Genomic DNA, 22,090 nt, shown 5'->3' on the forward strand with positions numbered 1-22,090 from the left:
GTCCATGTCTGTATGATGAAGAGAACGAAGTGTTGGAATTAATCCAGAGGGAAATGGGGAACTTTTTGCAAGGGGATGACATCTGATCTGTGTTTTGGATTATCATCCTGATGGTAATAATGGAGAATGCACAAGAAAGGGAACAGAGTCAGAAATAAGGTGAAAGGGGATACCTGGGTGGATCAGCAGTTTAGCGTCTACCTTTGGCCCAGGGCATGATCCTGGGGTCCCAGGATCGAGTCCTGCATCAGGCTCCCTGCATGGAGCCTGCTTCTCCCTCTGCCTGTGTCTCTGCCTCTCTCTCTGTGTGTCTCTTATGAGTAAATAAATAAATAATCTTTTAAAAAAAGAAAAAAAAAAAAAGAAATAAGGTGAAAAATGATGGTGGTGTGAACTAAGGCAGAGAAATAGAAAGCTACGAGATTTTTAAGGGATGCTTAGCTGGCTTAGTTGGTAGAGCATGTGATTCTTGATCTTGGGTCCTGAGTTCAAGCCCCACAATGGGAGTAGAGCCTACTTAAAAAAAATGAAATCAAAGAGATTTTAAGGAAGTAAAACTGACTGAATGATTGGTGGAATGACTGGATGTCAAGGGTAGAGGAGAGGAGACAAGGAGCCTCTCAGATTTCTAACTTGGACAAATTGGTTGATGGAGGTATCAGTCATTCAGGAGATAGGGGACTCGTTTCCTAAAGCTGGCAGCAAAAACAAAATGATATTGTTTGGTAGACATTTCTCTCTAATTGCTCCACAATGGATACCTCAAATAAAATACATCTAAACTCATTAACTAGGAAGGGGTCAGATCATAAGTCCCCCAAAGTCCACCTTTCCAAAACTCATATTCAACTATCTATTGTCACAATTATCCTTGATCTGGGCTGAGAAACCTACTCTCTACTAACTATGTAAATATATGTGCCTTTTCTCAAGTTATTTCCTATATTTGGAATGTCTTCTTAAACCCTGACCTTCCCAGTACTTTGCCTTGCATTTTCAAGGCAAATCTCATTTTTGTAATCTTTAGGAAGTAACCCCTTCTACCTCTACCAGTTTTATGGCACTTGACACATCTCTGACCTTGAATTATACTTTATGGAGACTTCGTATCTCTGTTATCAACTTTGAGGGGGCAGGATGTGTCTGAGATTATTTCTTTTTGTTCCACAGGTACAAAGATACTGTCAAATATGCTGAATATATACTTACACACATACATACTAAATGCGACCTTCAAAGCACTATGTATTAGATACAAAGTATTATGTCCAGATACATCTTTAAAGCTCTGGGCTTAATTCCTAGGTGCCATTTATTTATTTGTATGATTTTGAATAAAATGGTCAACTTTTAAAATTTCCTGATCTATAAAATGAGTATGATAGTACCTACTTCATAGGGTTGTTGGGGGAATTAAATCAGACAGTGTGTATGTGCTGCCCTACAAGAGAATAAATAATAAATGTTATTTAACATTATAACTGTAATGCATGCATTACAGTATAGTACTATCATAATATGCTTAGTAAGAGGCTACATGTTGTAAAGAATATGACTTTCAGGGGCGCATGGACAGCTCAGTCAGTTAAGCATCTGACTCTTTATTTCAGCTCATGTCATGACCTCAGGGTCGTGAGATCCAGCCCCATGTTGGGCTCCAGCCTGGGGGTGGAACCTGCCTAAGATTCTCTCTTCCTCCTTATCCCTCTGCACCACCCTCCCCCTGCTCATGGTGCACTCTCTTAAAAAAACAAAACAAACAAAAACACGACTTAAGACATCCAGAGTCAGTCTTCACTTTGCCTTTTTTTTTTTTTTTAACCTGTGAGATCTAGGCAAGTTATTTGGTCTTTCCAAGCTTTAGTTTCATTATGCATAAAATGAGAATAATATGAATTACAGTGTTGTTTTAGTAAACGAGATGACAGTACACAGTAAGGGCTAAAACTGTATACTTCCAAGAACAAGACCTATAATTAAAGATCTCAGCCAAGAGCAGTTATCTTGAAGGAGGCTTTTTCTGATTGAAATAATAAGCCTATATGTAGATTTGACATGTAATTTTCTAACATCAGTGCTTATCAAAAGGATTTAATGAACTGAGATTTTCAAAAATCTTTATTATTAGTTGGAAAATTCAGGTAAAGATTTATAGATTAATTTAGAATAAAAATAGGCCAGTGATTGGATAACTAAATCAAAATGAAACAACAGTGAACAAAGTGAACATTGCCAAAGACATAGACTAATGTCTGTTTTATTTATAAGAAACAGGAAAATGTAATAACTTTCCAGCTCAGGCTGGAAAGAGGTGCAGGGTACACACACAGCACAAGCACTGAGTTCAACTTGGCAGTAACCCTATGATAATTACAGGCTAGAAAACAGCTGAAGAGCCAAACAAAATGAGTGTAACTGACAGAATCAGAATATTAAGAGTTAGAAGGGGCTATAGTGATTATTTAATATTAACATACATTAGCAGTGCAAAAGGTTCTATAAAAAAGTGGCTATTGGGGAGAATAAGTCTGAGAAACTTATAAAGCTTACTAAAATATTAAAGATTCTCAGATGTACCATGGAAGAGAAATCTGTTTAATTTTTCAAAACTGATTTTTCCTTTATTTGATCACAGAATCCTTTTGAAAAATACCTAATAATACACTCAGGACTAGGGAATATTTCTTTTATTTTACAGATATGGAAACTGACTCTAAGAGAGGCTGCATTATTTGCTAAATGTAGCACAGAAAGCTACAGTGGGAAAGGGGACTCAGCTGTTTACCTCTCAGTCCTCCTCTTTTCTCATTCTCCTGCTATCTGGTGATGTATAAGAAATAAAGCAAAAGTGGGTGTTCAACATTCAAAGCAATTCTGGGTTAAGCTAGGCCTGTGAAAGGAATTTTGAGGACTTTTTTTTTCCTCCTTAAATAGACTTAAGTCTTTAAACATGGTCTCATTTGTGATCACTTTTTAATTATTATTTAATGCTTCTGTTCTTCTATTTTCATAGTACTGAATACCTATTCTTAGAGTCTGCTACTTTCTCTTTAATAAGAATGGACTCCCGCCCACCCACTTTTTGTCTTTTATGTCTACAACATTAACCACATGCTTAATTTATGTTCTTGCTCCAACCAGGGCTCCTATAGTGGTGGGATAGGACCCTGCTCTTAAAATAAACTATGCACATTCATTTGGGAGATGTGGCACAATGCCAGGGATACTTAAAGTCACAGGACAATCCTAGTACATCCTCTTTAACCACTGGTTTACTAAAAGATTTAGTGGGGGTAGGGTGGGGAAGAATTTCTACATGAAAATAAACAAATATATTAAAACTCACAATATAATAAGTCACATGAATTTTTAAGATTAAAAAAATAAGTTATGAAAGGAATATTGTAGCTAGGCAGGATCTGTTGGATGGTACCTCCCTGGCCTCTCAAGGTTGTACCTACTCTCTCCTCTGATGGATGTCACTGGATATATATTCCACAAGGATCTAATTTTAGTTTGTAACTGGAGCTGAAGGTCAGCCACCTAAATCTGATAGGTCTAAACTTTTGCCCTCTGTGTACAGCACACGTGAGTGTGTGTGTGTGCATGCAAGACAGAGAAAGAGAGGTACTAAATTCTAAAATAAGCTTACTATAATTAACAGTTGAAACAATGTTGTCAGTTCTACAAGACAGACCTATTAAAAGTTTGTATTTTACAAAAATATTAAACAATCACTGACTCATTGCCAGAATTCTAAACTGTGCTTTTAATAAAAGTTGAAGAAAGGATTCTGAAGGTCAAATTTGGAATTTCTTTATAAAAAACTAAAGATGAAATTTTTTAAATGAGTACTCATGCAGTTGGGTCCATTTGATATTTAGCTTAATATTTTATCTGTGGACTTTTGTGGTCTCCCCCACACACACTTGGGAAGTGATAGTAATTCTCACTTTTTATGTCATGGATACTGTCCTTGTGAGTAAGGTTTTATCTCGCTTCCTAAATTTCATCTCTAGTCTCCCTTACTGCACATGTACATTTTTCAGTAAGACAATCCTTCTGGCTAAGTTCTATACCAGGGTAATCATGCCAAAAAGGTTGAAAAGAGAGTGCAGAGGAACAATAATTACGTAAGTCTGGCTCAAGTTTTTTTTGCTAATTAGCAATCCTGAGAAAGACATGTTGCATCATCAAGAGTTCATTAAGGGATAGGAAGACCACTTAGATGTAAATGGAAATACAAAATCAATCAGTTGCCCATCCTTTTCTGACAGAGGGCAGAAATGGGCATTTCAAACTTTTTATTTTTATTCAAATACAGTACCAGCCAACTCTGCTTCTCTTACTACTTAAGAGTTTTTTTTATTTTTCAGAAAGCCCTTTTCTCCACTACCTGTATTAAAATACTTAAGTATGTTTTACATATTGGCAAATACAAACGTATCATCAGTTGTTGTTTATTGTTGTTAAAAAAGACATCCAGAGTCATTATCTCATTTAGCCTTCAGTGAATTCTTAGCATAAGCTATAGTCTGGTTATGCAGTGTTCTAATAAGGCTGGAAGACAGACACTGTCATGACATATACCTTGTATCTTAGTGGCTAATACAGATCATGGTTCCACAGATCTCTAGAGCTCCTTTGCCTTTTTGCCTTTTTCAGTTTATCAAGGTCTTTCCTATACAGTCTCTTTAGGATTTCCTTGCTTTGCGTCCAATGCCATCTACCCTACAGCCTACAACTATTCGCTCTGTACTAACTAATCTACCTCTGAATCCCTGGTTCTCAGCTCTAATGGCCCAGGTATGTACAGAGGACAGTCAGGGGCGCTCTGATGGTAAGCTGATGTTATGGACTGAATGTTTGTGTCCCCATTAAATTCATATGTTGAAGCCCTAACCCCCAGTGTGTTGGTATTTAGAGATGGGGCTTTGGCGAGGTAATTAGGGTTAGATGAGGTCATTAGGGAGGGGCCCTGGTCCAATGGAGTTAGTGTCTTTATAAGAAGAAACATTAGAGAGCTAGCTCACTTACATATCCCCTCCCCTACTTTCTGCACAAAGAGGTCATGTTAGCACACAGTGAAATGGCAGCCACCTACAAGCCAAGAGAAAAGGCCTCAGGATGAAACCTATTGCTGGCATCCTGACCTTCCTCAGGAGAGAGCTGTACCTTGAGAGGCCAGGGAGGTACCATCCAACAGATCCTGCCTTGGCTACAATATTCCTTTCATACCTTATTTTTTTAATCTTAAAAATTCATGTGACTTATTATATTGTGAGTTTTAATATATTTATTTTCAAAAAACAATTTATTTCTCTCAAAACTGTGAGAAATAAATTTCTGTTGTTTAAGCAACCCAGTCTATGGTATTCTGTTAATGGCAACCAGAGTGGACTAAGATAGTTGAGAAGAGGGACAAGAGGGAAGTTAAGGTGTCCCAAAGAGATAGCTATGAGATTTCAGAGATGCTCAAAGTCATAAGAAGACGCTAGTGATGTAGCAGAAAAAGCACAGAACAGACTATTTGGTTTCTCTCTAGTCCCTAGTACTATTATTTTCTGAACTTGGATCTGGAGCAATTTTGTTAATCTATCTGAAACTAAATTTCCTCATGTGTAATATAGAAATGTATCTATCACAGAGTTGCTATAATTACTCAATACAGATAATATCTAAAAGAACATACTGTAGGATATAATTCACCTTATATGTTATTTATTGGGAAACAGTACAATTGAAGTGAAGAAAGCTCTTGGTTTCAAGCATTAGCTTTGTCCTTGTGGCTATGTGATCTTGGGCAAATTTCTTGAAATCATTTGTGCCTCATTTCCTCATTTCTAAAATTAGGAATAACATCTAGGGCTTATAAATATTAAATGAGATTATATATTTAAAAATCTTTTGCCTGGGGTAGAGGAGAGGTTAATGTACCTTACATCATAAAGATGGCCAGATGGACAAAAAGATTGAGAAACATTAACAGGAATACTCTACACAGGCACAATATGGCTAGGAAATTTTTTTCTGTATTTGTCTTTTCATAGCAAAGCTACTTAAAAAAGGAAAATGTCAATGTTAAAAGCATAACATTGTAATTATGCATTAATTTTATAGGTTCTATGGTGTTCACTCGGAATCTGTAGTGTCCATTACTGAGCACTTGTGTACTCAGCCCCCATATAGGCACACAACTCAAAATGTTCCCCACTTAAAATTCAAGTACATGCATATTATTCAAGAGAAATAAATTCTAAGTGACAAGAAGTCTATTTTGGGTTGGGGAGCTAAAAGCTAAAAAACTCAAAAGTTGTTTATATATTAGGAAGATTGAACATATGTATAATGAATGAATAAGGAATGTAAATGTATTTCAGTGTATAGTGATTTAAGCTGTATTAAAAGACTGAAAGAATAAATTATGCAGAATTCAGCCAGAGAAAGCTTTTTGATAAATATAAATGTTAGTCAGTCAGTGGGGGGGGAGGGGGAGGAATGATAGAGATGGTATGGCAGAAAGGAGGCAAGAAGGAGGCAAGAAGACAAAACAAACGGTGAACAAAGGTAGAGGCAGAGAGGGACATGGATAAGTAGGGGGATCAACCAAAGCAGATTTAGAGTTCATACAAGTAAAAGCTTTCTAATAATTAAAACTATCTGACAGCAGAGTGGCTGCTGTGAGCTTCCCATTACTAAAAGTATTCAGAGTCTAATGACCCTTGGTGCAGGATACCTTAGAAGAATCACAGCACTGGAAGATATTCTGGGTCCCTTACTTTAGGTGTGAGTTCTCTGAGAAAGAGGCCTGCAAATATCATCACTGAAGGCAGAAAAGGAGACAGAGGACCTGGGTTGAGTCTTAGCTCTTCCATTCATTAACTGTGATATTGGATAAATCAACTTCTCAATTTTTCATCTATAAATGGGGAAGCTGGGAAAGTGGAGATGTCTGTTCAGTCAGTAACTCTTTCAGATCCCTAATTTTTAATTAGTCAAAGACATACATGTTCTCTCCTTTCCTTAGTACATGATCAAACTTTGTAAGGAAGAGCTAACTCCTAAGAAAAAGAAATTGTACACGACATACTATCCTATTCAGTCATACTGCAAAGCATGCTACTTTTCTGTTTCCTGTCAATGCTGATAATTAGCTCAGCGTCAAAGCTTTGTTTATGTTCTGCATCAAGTCTCAAATTTTAGAAGCCTAAAATCAGAAAATGAATAGAATCAATTCCTAAGCTATACAACAGGTCAATTCAATTATTAACGAGTGGCAGTATAGTGTAGCACTTGGGCTGTGAAGCCAGACTGTCTGGGCTTGGGTCATGGCCTCCTACTTCATTAGTTTAGGAAAAGTAATTTCCTGTATGCCTTAGTTTCCTTATCTGCAAAGCCAAACAACACCTACTTTATAGCCTTGTGAGGATTAGACATGTTAATCCATGTCCAATCCAATTCATACACTGCTTAGAATGATGATGGACAGTGTATGTTACTGACTAGTATTTAATAACCAGCTTTATTGAGATACAATTCACATATCATAAAGTTCACCCTGCTAAAAGCATGTAATGCATTGATTTAGTATATTCACATATGTATGACCATCATCATCATCACTGTCTCATTTTAGAATATTCTCATTATCAAAAAAAGAAATCCAAAGTCAGAAATAACTCCCCACTCCCCTCTTTCTCTAGCCCCAACACAACATCTAATCAACTTTGTTACTATGATCCGCCTATTTTAGACATTTCATACAAATGGAATCATACATAGCCCTTGTGTCTGGCTTCTTTCACTTAGCATAATGTTTTCAAGGTATATTCATGTAGCACTTATCAATTACTTTATTATTTTTCTTGGCTGAGTAATATTTCATTGCATGGTTAACATGTTTTGTTTATCCATTTACAAACTGAAAGACATTTGGGTTGTTTCTACCTTTTGGCTATTATGAATGATGCTGCTGTAAATATTCACATATAAGTTTTTACATGGATATATATCTTCATTTCTTTTGTGTAAGAAAAGGATTATACCTTTTTCTTATTATACCTCAGCAATTATACCTAGGAGTAGAATTGCTGAGTTTAACCTTTTGAGAAACTGCCAGACTGTTTTCTAAAGTGGCTGCACAATTTTATATTCTCACTAGGAAGGTATGAGGGTTTATTCTCCACATCCTTTCCCACACTTGTTACTGATTTCTATTCTAGCCATACCAGTGAGTGTGAACCAGAATCTCACTGTGGCTTTTATTTGCATTTCCCTGATGATTAATGATGTCGAGTTATCATTTTGATCATGTGTTCACTGGTCAATTGTGTATCTTTGGAAAAATGTCTATGTAGATCCTTTGCCATTTTTGTTTTTTTGTTTGTTTTTTAAAAGATTTTATTTATTTATTCATGAGAGACACACAGAGAGAGGCAGAGACACAGGAGGGAGAAGCAGGCTCCATGCAGGGAGCCTGATGTGAGACCTGATCCCGGGACTCCAGGATCACACCCCAGGCCAAAGGCAGGCTCCAAACCCCTGAGCCACACGGGGATCCCTCTTTGCCATTTTTGAATTGGGTTTCTCTTTACTGAGTTCTCTATATAGTCTAGATACAAGTCTCTTACCAGATACATGATTTGTTTTTTTTTTAATTTTTTTTTTAAGTTTTTATTTATTTATGATAGTCACAGAGAGAGAGAGAGAGGCAGAGACACAGGCAGAGGGAGAAGCAGGCTCCATGCACTGGGAGCCCGATGTGGGATTCGATCCCGGGTCTCCAGGATCGCGCCCTGGGCCAAAGGCAGGCACCAAACCGCTGCGCCACCCAGGGATCCCCCAGATACATGATTTGAAAATATTGTCTCCTATCCTGTGGGCAGTCTTTTCACTTTAATAGTGTTCTTAGAAGCACAAATTAACTTTGATGAAGTCCAATTTAATCTGTTTTTTTTCTTTTGTTGCTTGTGTTTTTGGGGTCATATCTAACAATCCATTGCCAAATCCTGGGTCATGAAGATTTATCTCTGTTTTCTTCTAAGAATTTTATGGTTTTAGCTCTTAATCCATTAGGGTCTAATCCATTGAGTTAACTTTTGCATACAGTGTGAGGTAAAGGTTTAACTTCATTCTTTTATATGAGACTATCTAGGTGTCATAGCACCATTTGTTAAATAACTGTTCTTTCCCCATTGAATGGTTTTGGCATCCTTGTCAAAAATTAGTTGACCAGAGACATGTGTTTACTTCTAGACTCTTGATATTATTTCACTGACCTATGTCTATACACATATATTTATATTTACTTTGTCCTCATGCCAGTACCACACTATCTTGAATATTGTTGCTTGGTAGTACATTTGAAATTGGGAATTGTGAGCCAAGTTTATTCAAGATTAATCTGGCTATTCTGAATCCCTTTCAATTCCATGAATCTTAGAATTGGCTTGTCAATTTCTACAAAGAAGTTACCTGGGATTCTAAAAAGTAACTCATTAAATCCTAGATCAATATGGGAAGTACTGCCATTTTATTGAAAGTCAGTTTTCCAATCCATGGGCATGAAATATCTTCCCATTTATTTAGATTTTATTTAATTTCTTTCAACAAGGTTTTGTGGCTTTTCTAAAAACTGAGTTATTTCCTAAGTCTGAGTTTTCTTAGTTGTTGCTCAAGGGCTTACTTAGCATATACATCTTATCAGAATCAGCTCCAGATTTATATTAACTTAGTTCCAACAAGCTATAGAAACATTATTTCTATATGATGCTATTCCCTTCTCCTCTTTTTGTGGCATTACTGTCATTATATACATCTATGAATGTTGCAAACCCAACAATATATCATAACTATTACTTTGTATAATTTTGTCTTTTAAAGACCCTGAGGAGAAAAAGAAAACATCAAGCATCTACTTAGATATTTTGTTATATTTGCCTTCTTATTTATCATTTCTGATTTTCTTGATTTGTTTTTGAGGATCTGAATTAGTATCTGGAGTCATTTCCTTAGCCTAATACAGTTTTGCTCTTATCTACCTTTGTGCTGTTTGGCAAATACTACATTTCTATATGTTATTGGCTCAATAATACATTATATACATATTGTTTTATATAAATGCTTTTAAAATCAGTTAAGAAGGGAGAAATATATGCATTTATATTGTCTTTTACAATTACAAAATTACCTTTTCCAGTGCTTCTTATTTCTTCATGTAAATTCAAACTACAGTCTAAAGAACTTTTAGTATAATTCTTATAAGGTGGGTCTGGAACAAGGTCTTTCAGTTTTTCATTTATCTGGAAATGTCTTTATCTTCCTTGCACTGTTAAGATAACTCTGCTGGTAATAGGATTCTTGATTGAGGTTTTTTTCTTTCTGCTATTTGAATATGTTATTCCACTGCCTCTGGCCTACATTTTTGAGAAGTCAGCTGTGTTTTATAGAGCTTCCCTTGTGATGAGTCATGTTTCTCTTGCTGCTTTCAAGATTTTTTCCTTGTCTTTGGCTTTTAGCGTTTTTACTAATGATGTATTTGTTTGTGGATCTCTTTGACTTTATCCTACTCAGAATTATTAAGCTTCCTGGATGTGTAGGTTGTTTTCCAATAAATTTAGGAAAATTTTAGCCATCATTTCTTTCAATATTTTTTCTTCATTCTCCCTCTCCTCTCCTTCTGGGACTCCCATTATATATAGCTGTTGGCATTAATGTTGCCCCATATTTCTAAGCCTTTCTTTACTTTTCTTTATTCTTTATTCTCTGTTATTTATCTTGTACATTCTCTAGTGTTCTACTGTCAGGTTTGTTTATTCTTTCTTCGGCCAGTTTCAACCTAATGTTGAGCCCCTTTAGGGAATTTTTATCTCAGTTATTATATTTTATTATACCTTTCAACATCAAAATTTCCATTTGGTTCTTCTTTTTCCTTTTAACAATTTCTCTCTTCATACTGATATTCTTCATTTGATGTGACATTGTCATCAACCCTTGCGTTACTTTTTAAATCATGGCTTCCTTTAGTTCTCTGAATATAATTATAATGGCTACTTTGAAGTCTTTGTCCATTAAACTCAGCATCTTGTCATTCTCACAAGGACAGTTTCTGTCACCTGCTTTTCCCCCACTGTATATAGGTCATTCTTTCCCTGTTTCTTCACATGTCTCATATATAATTTTTTGGGGGGGAACTGGACATTTTACATAATAAGTAGTAGCAACAATGGATACTGAATCTAGATCAAGATTTGCTATTGTTACTTGTTCAGTGACTGGATGAATTATTTTAGTTAAGTATATTTTCCCCCTCCCTCTCTGCAGATGTTGCTCCTCAGGGGGCTCATCCTAAAATGACAGTGGCTTTGGCTGGCCCCTCCTTGACCTTCTCTTTCTCTGACCACACCCAGCTGTTAAGTTCCAACAACTACCAGCCGATTGATCTATTGTCTTCAACAATACCCTGGGCATAAATTGCTCCACAAACTGAACCAATCTATTAGGGCTCCTTTGAAGGGATAGTCCCTGAGGTCAGTATTTAGAATTTGTTCTAACCACAGGAGGGTTCCTCCCAGCTGCCTCTTTCCCCTTTTCTCTCTAGCAAATTAGCCAGTCTTCTGGTTAGCCTGCATCTCCAATGACTATCAATCTCTCTCCAGCTCCTCCTTTCACCACAACCTGTCCCCTCAGGCATGCACTTCACACTCCGTTGCAAATGATGTTGGTTCCTTTTGGGAGAGATTCAGGTCTCTGCTATTAGGTCTGCTTGTTCTCTAGACAAAATTTCTGAGCTCTGGTTCTGATGCTAGGGGGCAAAGACAATGTAATGTCATGCTTCTCTCTGGGTGACACCTCCTGGAGAGCTTGAAGAGGGGACAGAGGAATAGCAGTCCCAGCTATCCTCAACTTGCCTCTCCCAGAGTAGAATCTGCATTCCACAGGCCAGGGCAAGGGCAATTGGGGCTCCTCTATTTTCCATGGTTCCATATCCACGGTAGAGTCTCTGTCTTGTGTGGGGGCTGGGTGAAAGGAGGAGGACCCACCTCTCAGCTGCACTCACCTAGAATTTAGTCTCAGCAACAGGTAACTGGGGCAGGATGAGAAATACTGATCTTACCTTTCTACTGGAAGAGAGCCTTCCACCTGAGAACTGAGGAAAGAGAGAGCTCTATGTTCGTGAATTCATCAGTTTGGAGAATAGTTTCCATCTCACTCAACTAATGGGAGGAGGGAGCAGGTCTCAGTTCTAATACCACAGATTTTCACTTTTCTTACTGAGTTTTAGTAGATTTTCTTGAACAAGTATTTCTTCATTGACTCTATGTTCTTAGGAGTATTTCCAGACACTGTATGTATTTATTTATTTATTTATATTTAAGATTTTAAAAACATTATTTGAGAGAGAGCAAAAGCACAAGCAGGGAGAGCTGCAGAGGGAGAGAGAGGAGCAGGCAGAGAGCCCAATACAGGGCTCAATCCCAGGACCATGGGATTATGATCTGAGTAGAAGGCAGACACATAACTGACTGAACCACCCAGATGCTCCTTCCAAGACTTTAAATGATTGTTTTTAAAAATAATTTTTATCAGTTTCAGTGGGGAGCAGGCTGTAGAACTACTCATACTATCATGGCTGGAAGTGGAACTTCTTGTTGAGGTTTTTTTGTTTTTGTTTTCTTGTAAGAGAAAATGAATCTGAAACGCTAAAGTACAAACTGGAGATCTATTCTTATAATTCTGAGAAAGAAATCCTAAAAAGTGATCCAAAGACCTTATGTGGGCTGCCACATCTATGGCCTGCTAAGTCAGAAGAGCTGTTTTGTTCTTTTTCCCTACATTTAGTCTCTCAATGCCTTTGCAAACATCCAAAATAAAAAATGGAGTCTGAAATGAAATTTAAATTATTTTATACCAAATTATTAAACTACTATGAGGCATTCACCTTGATCTATGATACAATTCAGCCCTTCTAGCCAAGTTTTATGCCAGATCCCAGCTGGACACAGGAACTTTAAAAAGTAAAAGGTTTAGGATCCTTTTGGTTGTATATGTGTGTGTGTGACTATGTGTGTATATGTGTTTCAAAGAAATCAAGATGTTGAAAATGATTCTCTTTAAAGTTATTATCTTCTAAATAAGAGATGTACTTGTATCAAAGTATTCCTTAAGGTGAGACAATAAAATAAAATTTGAGTCAAATTTATAAGGCATATGAAGCTCATTCTGTTTTAGTGAAAACTGGAGTTTAACAATTTCAAGTAACTAAAATAAGCATAAAAGGCTTTCAGAGCAAGCATCATGCCTTGAGCTATTCCTAAGCATGGATTCACAGTATAGAATTGATGGTTCTGTCTTGGCACATTTCCTGAGGAGAATCTAATATGGAAATTTATCCATTCATTTTCTAGAGTCCACAATGGCAATCTTCAGTATGCAACTGTAGCTGAGAATGTGCCAAACCACACACCACAAGGCAAATAGACAACTTAGCAACCAAGGTCTAACACAGGACCTGGCACACAGGAATTACTGAAAAAATATCTGGACTACAGAGATCTCTACTAATATGCCAAGCACATTCAAATCTGGCAAGAGGGGGAGGGGGAAGTAAAAAGAAGAAAATTTCAAATGGTAGAATGAACTTTTATGTTCATATAAATTTATTTCACACCATAAATTGGCTCCATAGGCAATATTATTTCCAAACTAGTAGCATTTTTAAAGTTCCCCTCCAAAGGTATATATAAGGTAATCAAAAAGGCTCAATTTTAAGGAAAATAAATGATTAAAAAGTATTGATCTTTGCTTATGCCTCTAACCACACTACTATAGAGTAGCATATGTAACATGTTATGTAATTATCACATTCTTAAATCACTATCATCTACTGTAATTTTCTTTTTTTTTTTTTAATTTTTTTATTTATTTATTTATGATAGTCACAGAGAGAGAGAGAGAGGCAGAGACATAGGCAGAGGGAGAAGCAGACTCCATGCACCGGGAGCCCGATGTGGGATTCGATCCTGGGTCTCCAGGATCGTGCCCTGGGCCAAAGGCAGGCGCCAAACTGCTGCGCCACCCAGGGATCCCCTACTGTAATTTTCTATTTAAATATAGAAAAGGGAAAAAATATCACCTACAGTAATAATATTCAGATAGCCACCAGTTAGTAAATTTAGTAAATTTCCTTATGATCATTTTTCTTTTTATAGTTATTACTTTTACATGACTGTGATCATACTGTTTGAATGCTTTTGTATCCATTTTTTCCCGTAAACAATATTATACTGAGATTCTGTGTAATTAAGAAAATATCAAAGTCAAACAATATGTACAAGTCATTGTAATTCTGGCCCCCATTCAATCTACAAGTTCCTCCATTTATTTAACAGGTGTTTACTATAGGTGCCTATTTCTGCCATCTGGGAGGCTGAAATATATATATAAAGAAAACTAAGCCAGAGTTCTTGTTCTTAAGAGTTCTCAACTCAGCAATTATCGTCTGCCTTTATAGAAAATGGGCTTATCTATATGAGTTTAAAGGTAATGAGATAAATGCTTGAAATTTGGCTATTTTTAACTTTATTCTTTTGAGGAAAATCACTACGTACACAAAGATTTATCTTAGACAACAACTGAGGTTTTCTATATATGATATGGCTGTATTCTTATCTCACAGGTGAAAGAACTGCAATTTTTTTACTCATTAAACGACATGTACGTTTCAACATTTATTGCAATTAGTACTCTTTATTGGTGTGGAGATCAGTTGTGTTTTAGAAGCCAAATATAAGAGCTTTCATTTCCTCAAGATGTAAATTTTCAGATTACTTCCCTCCATCCTACCGATTTGCATGGTGTATTTGTTTTGTGCAGGTAAACAATCACAGCCTAGAGGTAGAGGATATAAGGCAAATGCTTCAATAAGCGCAGGTGCTTATATCTAACTATACAATGATTCATATGCACCTGGAACTATTTGCATTATATGCAAAATAACAGTTGTATCTGACTTTACTTCTCTAGAAAAACTTAATCTCTCCTTTTTGGTAATTTCCTTTGCTATTTTCCAATTTAAGTCTGGTTGCCTAAATGGTTTCTCAAGAATAAGAGATAAAATAAGGTAGTGAGTCACAATTTCAAACCTTCTGAAAATACACCTCAAGTCGGAATGAGTGGCAGCTATGGAGCACTGAGCAGTGGCAGAACTGCACTTTACAATCAGAAAATCCATTCTCTATTTGAGGATCTGCCGTTTACTAGTTATGTGAGTGTTAGCAAGTTATCATTAACATAAGCCTCAGTTTTCTTATCTATAAAATAGGATTGGTGATATTCTCACCAGACTTACAGAATTGCTGCATTACTGTTGCAAAGTAAATCTTTGTAAAAATGCAAAGCACTACGTAAGTGTTTGGAATTAGGCCTAAGGATCATTAATTTATAACCATTTCCTAAAAAACACAGTACAATCATGTTTTATTTTTTGAAAGGTTCTGTCTATTCCTTTACATTTACTTCTAAGTGGTCATAAAACTTTTCAGAAGAAAGGTATGTTTTTCAGAAAGACAGCACCTGTAGTTAGTTTATCGAAAGGGGTGCTGCTGTTACCACGGAGCTGGTGGCAGAAGGCTCCAGAGACACATTTAGGAAAGAGAAAGAATGCTAGGGCAGCAAAACAAATTAGACAGTAACTTGAGTTCCTCTTAATTTCAGACTGGGTTTAATGTCGAGACATGCCTACTATTCTGTCTCTCTACACGGAGAACCTAAAAAGCTGTTAGGATGTAGATCCTTTAGAGCATTCCGATAGTCTTAGGGCCTTACACGGAGTCACTAATGATTTTAACCCTTAGAGACTAAAATGATTTTGTTTGCCCATCTTTTTCCATTAATAAGACAGCTAACTAGGTCCCTAATTGCTTATGTTTATATCAGATCTCCCAGGAATCTACACATAGTCACTGAAAATAATACCAGCACAGAAACAACTGTCTCCAAAGATCTAGCAGGCAGTAAAAGACAACACTTTGAAATGTTAGGTTTTGCTACTATACTACAGAAAACACACATGCTTAAATTAAAACTAAATGGGAAATTATTCTCCATCAACTGAAACTTATATGGAGTATGGAGAATCTGTCTTAATGTGCTTATTTTGACCAGTAAAAGCACTATCAAAGATTCTAGTGTCAGAATCCCAAGGTACAGTGAATCAACAGATATAGTATAAATTCTCTCAAATAAAATAAAAATAGCAGCTGCCTCCCTAGCCTGAACACCTATCATGAATGTATCAAAATTGTTCTTTTTAACACCTTACTCCTTTTTTTTCATTTAACTCTCCCATTAGCACATACCTATCTTTCTCCCTCTCCCCGGGCCCCCTCTTTACTACATCACAGTATTCCATTATGTAGATGTACCCTAGTTTCTTCAAATGCTCCCTAATTGCTGGACACTTGTTAGTTTCTAATCTTCTGCTATTATTTACAATTTTCAATGAATAACTATGTTTACTTGGGTTGAAGCTATCCACAGAATAGATTTCTAAAAGTGACGTTGCTTGGTCAAAGGGCAAAATGCATTTGTAATTTTGGTAGATACTGCCAGTTTCTGTTCCATAGGAATTGTGCCATTTTGTACTCCCACCCAATGTGTGAGTACTTATTTCCCAAAGACCATTTATAAAAATACATATGCCTGGATTCCACTCAGCAAATTCTGACTCAGTAGATAAGGGGTCAGGCCTGAGCAGGCCTATCTTGAAAAGGCTCTTCAAACAGCATAACCGTAGTTGCAAATTAGCTCTACAAGGTACTTGAGTCTTGTTTACATTATTCAAATCCCAAAGAAAATCAGTAAAAGGCGAAAGATTTATGTGATCTGAAGAGAAACCAGAGTATCCAAAAGAAAATCAGACTTAAACCTTTACCCTTCAAAGTTTATACTCCATGTCACTCATTCAATACTTTTTGGCTAACCTACTATGTGCTGGGCATTCTAGATGTCGAGGATATAAAGATAAGCCAATAGTATCTATCACTGGAGTTTGCAGGGTCTATCAATGAGAGACCTCAATATATAATGAAGAGACAATGTACAAACATAATGTTAGAGATTTACATAGAATTTTATGGGACTATTGAAGAGGGATACTTCACCATACTTCACCCTGATAGAATGCCAGAGGAGGCTTCCTAAAGGAGGTGCTCCTGGAGCTAAGTGGGAATTAACCAGGTGAAAAGAGGAAGTAGTATATAAAGAAGGAGAGGGTATTCTAGGTAGAACACAACATATATGGAAAGTTAGAAAGAAAGCAGAAGGGATGCAGATATGTATGTAGCTGGAAATATTTCATATTGTTAAAGCATAAAATACAATAGAGAGTAGTATCTAATAGACTGCAAAAGTGGACAGACATCAGATCACTGGACATGTATTATATCATGTTAAGACGCTTGACTTTATTCTATAGGCAAAGAAAGTCACTCGTGGATATTAAGGTTGGGAGTAATATGATTATATTGTTGTTTTAGAATTATGGACAACAGACTGAAAGGGCACATAACTGGAAAAAGAAAGAACAGTCAGGAAACTGGTACAGTAACTCAGATGAAGGTGTGAATTAGTGCAGGGATTAAGGAGAGAATGGATGGTAGGAATCTTAAGAGGTAAAATGAGTGAAATGTAGACATCAGGTGGGGGTAGGGGTGGAGGTAAAGGGATGATTTCAAGGTATTATCAGACTATTCCCAGCAAAGCACTGGTTTTAAGCTATTTTTTCAGCAGCAGTGATAGGCTTACACTGGTTCAGACATATTCTCTCACTTGGTCTTGACATTATTATTTTTTAAATATTTTACTTATTTATTCATGAGAGATGCAGAGACATAGGCAAAGGGAGAAGCAGGCTCCATACAGGAAGCCTGATGTGGGACTCAATCCCAGCACTCTGGGATCACGCCCTGAGCCAAAGGCAAACGCTCAACTGCTGAGCCACCCAGGTGCCCAGTCATTTTGCCCAGCAAAATGGTCAAGGGAAGCTAGTGAGCTTCTTCTTTAGCATCATGCTCTAATCAGCTCTAAAAGCAACCACAGGCAACCCCAAAAGGCAAACATAAACTACACGGTCATATCTCTGATGCACCCTTTAAAAAAATTATTTATTTAGGGATGCCTAGGTGGCTTAGTGGTTGAGCATCTGCCTTCAGCTCAGGGCATGATCCCCAGGGTCCGAGAATCAAGTCCCACATTGGGCTCCCTGCACGTAGTCTGTTTCTCCCTCTGCCTGTGTCTCTGCCTCTCTGTGTGTCTCTAGTGAATAAATAAATAAAATCTTTTAAAAATTTTATTTATTTATTTTTATTTTTTGGTTGTTTTTAGAGAGAGGGAAAAGGGGAAAGAGAACCTCAAGCAGGCTTTAAGCCTACTGCAGAGCCCAATGCAGGACTCAATCTTAAGACTCTGAGATCATGATCTGAGCCAAAATCAAGAGTCAGACACTTAACCGACTGAGCCACCCAGGTGCCCCTCTGATTCACCCTTTCTTATAATAACTCCCCTACTGGTGAGGCTCTTGACTCCATTTTTCCCTATGCCTGTCTGTTAAGTCAGTGACCAAGACAATTGCTGACAACAATATAAATTACTGCCAGTACGGGGAACAATGTGTGGTTGAGGAGCAACAGCACAAGCAGCTGCTTTCCCAAAACTTAACCCAAAGCCAAGCTTCACAATATTAGCAATGCATTTTGGGCAGCTTACAGTTCTGCCACCAAATAAAGTCAATCTCTGGAGGTGAGAACACACGGGACAGTCCCCTCTGAACCCTTCCCATTCCCCTGATTTATGCAAGTATAATGGTCCTATGGGGATGGAAGAGGAGAAAGGTGTGTGTAATCCATACTAACCCTGGTACTTGTCTTCTTCTTAGCATTCCTAAAAGCAAAGTGAAAGGAAACCAAAAACTAAACAATCATCAGATGACTTGTTGTTCACTGTTTAGAGAGTCCATGAATGAAACACACACACACACACACACACACACACACACACACCCCAAGGCTTACCTTTCTTTTATCTTCATCTGTTGATTCAAATTTGAAAGTAGCCCTATGCTGAGGGGGGAAAAAAAGGGAAACAATGTCATTTTAATTACACAGATTTTTCATTTTGGTTATGTTTAAAAACATGTCTGTAAAAATGTTGCATTCCCATATTGTATTTCAACATTCATATTAAAGCAGGAAAGGCATGTAAGTAAATAATTATTAAGCAGTGTAAAAGACTAGAGCAGAAAAACAGACAAAATAACAGAGTACTAAGTCACTAACTCTGCCTGAGAAAATCTGGATTTTTTTTTTTTTTGAATGATTTGCATAGAGTATAGACCATTTGAGCTGGACCTTGGGGGATGAATAGGAGTTTGTGAGGAGGCAAATAGAAAGCATTCTAAGGACAGAAACAAAGGCTCAGATGTGTGAAAATATATTTGTGAAATAAATAGGTCTTTCAAAGTGAAATATAGGACAAACGTGAGGGTACAGGGGAATGGAAAAAGAGGGGAATGGAAAAGTAAATTGGACAGAAATTTGGAAGGGTCTTCCAGTGTTGCTAAGACCCAATGTTGCTTTCTTTTTCATATGCAGTAAGAAATGATCAGAGAATTGTAGACAGGGAAGATAGATTGGTATTTCAGAGAAGTAATTCTCTAAGAATTAAGGTTTATTTTTTTTTTTTTAATTTTTATTTATTTATGATAGTCACAGAGAGAGAGAGAGAGGCGCAGAGACACAGGCAGAGGGAGAAGCAGGCTCCATGCACCGGGAGCCCGACGTGGGACTCGATCCCGGGTCTCCAGGATCGCGCCCTGGGCCAAAGGCAGGCGCCAAACCGCTGCGCCACCCAGGGATCCCAGAATTAAGGTTTAAATATGGCTCCACCACTAACTAGTTGAGCAAGTAATAAAATCTCTATCAGTGGATTCCTCCTATGAAAAGAAGGGGGACCTATTCACAGAACTGCTGTGAAGGTTAAACAGCTAAGGCATATAACATACGACCTCAGTGCCTGGCGCTGAGTAAATATTCTGTAAATATTACGATTATAATGATGATGAGGTCAATGATATTGATGAAAAAATAATTGGAAGAGAACAGTGTTAGGACTCTCCAAATGATTGGCAACACTGTATTTTCCACTTTGTAGCTGAAACAGGATGGGGTAAGTTGACTTGCTCAGTGTCACATAAACAGTGATAATACCCAAAAACAAAGCACAAAATTTCGCATTCTTTTCTCAAGTTTTATTCAAGAGAACCAAGTGCTCTCATGAATCCTACGTTTTCCTTTAAAAAAAAATCTCCACCGAACACCTCTGCCTTTCTTTTGTATTTTTCTCATTGGCCACACTGACATTTATTGGCAACGCATCAGAAGTACACAAAGTACTCAAGATAGCATCATTACAGGTGGTTCTGTGTTGTCCGCTTTGTAGAAGAAGCAATTTTTGAAATTAAATGAGATGGAGAAATGCTGACAGAGAAGCAGTTCTGAATGTAAGAAATGGTCAGAGGGAAGACTTAGAGGTAAGAGAGAAGGGCCATTTGAAGAAACTGAAGAGAGGCGGCCTCACATATGGTTTGCAAAACAATTAAAATGGATGATGTAACATAGTAAGAATGGCTTGATTTTAAAAATTTATAACTGAACTGGAAAATAGGTGACAGGCAACCAGAGGAAGATTCTTAGAGAGGTGTGAACAGTAGAGCATTCTGGAAGAATATTTTGGACAGTTGCCTACAGACCAGATCAAAGGAGAGCAAGACTGAGGACATAAAGCCTTCTAAGAAATGGGCATCAATAATCTAGGTGTGATATTGCTGGCAGCAGTATAAACTGATATAAACTCTAAAAGGGAAAGTAGTTTGGTAACATATACTAGAAAACATAAAAATATTCATATCCTTTGATGCAGAACTTCTCCTAGGAATTTATCCTAATGAGATCATCCAGAAGGAGAGAAAAATATAAGCATATTCACTACAACGTTATCTAATATTATGGAAGAAAGAGACAATCTGAATATCTAACAACAGGAGACTGATGAAATAAACTGCCATGCATCCACCTGATGAAATATATTGCAATTAAAACAAAAAATAGCTAAACATCTCTGTAACAACATAGAAAATTACTTATAATGGCATCAAGTGGAAAAATAGTAAAACACCAAGCTAAATGTCTATGATGATAGTACCTGCATAAGTATATGGATGCATTCGAACAAAGGCTTGAGTGTTAAAATGCAAAAATAAAAGCAAATGTATAGGGGTGGTAGAGTTTCTGGTGATGTCTTTGACAAAACTTACTGTTGGTATATTATTTTTATAATTAAAAGGGAAATTTTAAAAATAAAAGATAAACAAATGAATGAACAAGGAAAGAAAGAAAAGAGAAGAAAGGAAAACAAGCTGTAAATTTGAATTAGATAACTCAGGAATTTATAGGGGAGGTTTAGTAAAAACTAACTTTAGATAAAGAAGCAGCAGACATCAGGTTAAGGTTGTAAACTGAAGCTGAGAAAAAGTCCAATACAAGTGAAAATAAACTGTACTTAGAAATCAAGAAAGCTATTTTTTTGCCATTATATGTGAAATATTAATTCCATAAGTTATCTGGAATAAATGAACCTAGTTGCCAATATAATGGTTTCCTAAACTTTCTCTGGCATTTATGGTAAAGGAACAGAGAAAGAAATCATCTTTTAGAAAGACCCGCATTAAGTTATAAATATATCTATTAAACAGATTCTACATAGAATTTATCTTTTAAGGTGATAATTTAGAAGAGTACCAAGGACTAAATCTTCTGTTGCCTTTAAATGCAAGGCTGATCCGGTCATAAAACCACAACATTAAAAAAGAAAGAAAGAAAAGCTTTCAAAAGTCCTAACTAGCATGAGGGCTTAATTCAATTAGAAAATATACTGGCATGTGAGGCAATACAAATTGAATTTTGAATGTGCCAATCTATTCAGAAGCTCAGCCCTCTAAGACTGTTTGGATCCAAAGATGTTGGCCTCTCTAAGG

General features: G+C 36.8%; 1 protein-coding gene across 8 annotated transcripts in view; it reads right to left on the reverse strand.

Moving 5' to 3' along the window:
* Positions 1-22,090, reverse strand: part of RIC8B (RIC8 guanine nucleotide exchange factor B) — a 99,885-nt gene that overhangs the window by 71,743 nt on the left and 6,052 nt on the right. For all 8 annotated transcript variants that reach the window (XR_003142039.3, XR_007413506.1, XR_007413505.1 and 5 more), the window contains exon 2: positions 19,071-19,118. Coding sequence is in view for 3 of the 8 variants with exons in the window: in XM_025461905.3 (XP_025317690.1) it covers positions 19,071-19,118 (48 nt within the window). In the remaining 5 variants the exon portion in view is untranslated. The remainder of the gene's footprint in view (positions 1-19,070; positions 19,119-22,090) is intronic.

The sequence above is a fragment of the Canis lupus genome, chromosome 10 (assembly GCF_003254725.2).
Source record: "Canis lupus dingo isolate Sandy chromosome 10, ASM325472v2, whole genome shotgun sequence".
Classification (NCBI taxonomy): Eukaryota; Metazoa; Chordata; class Mammalia; order Carnivora; family Canidae; genus Canis; species Canis lupus.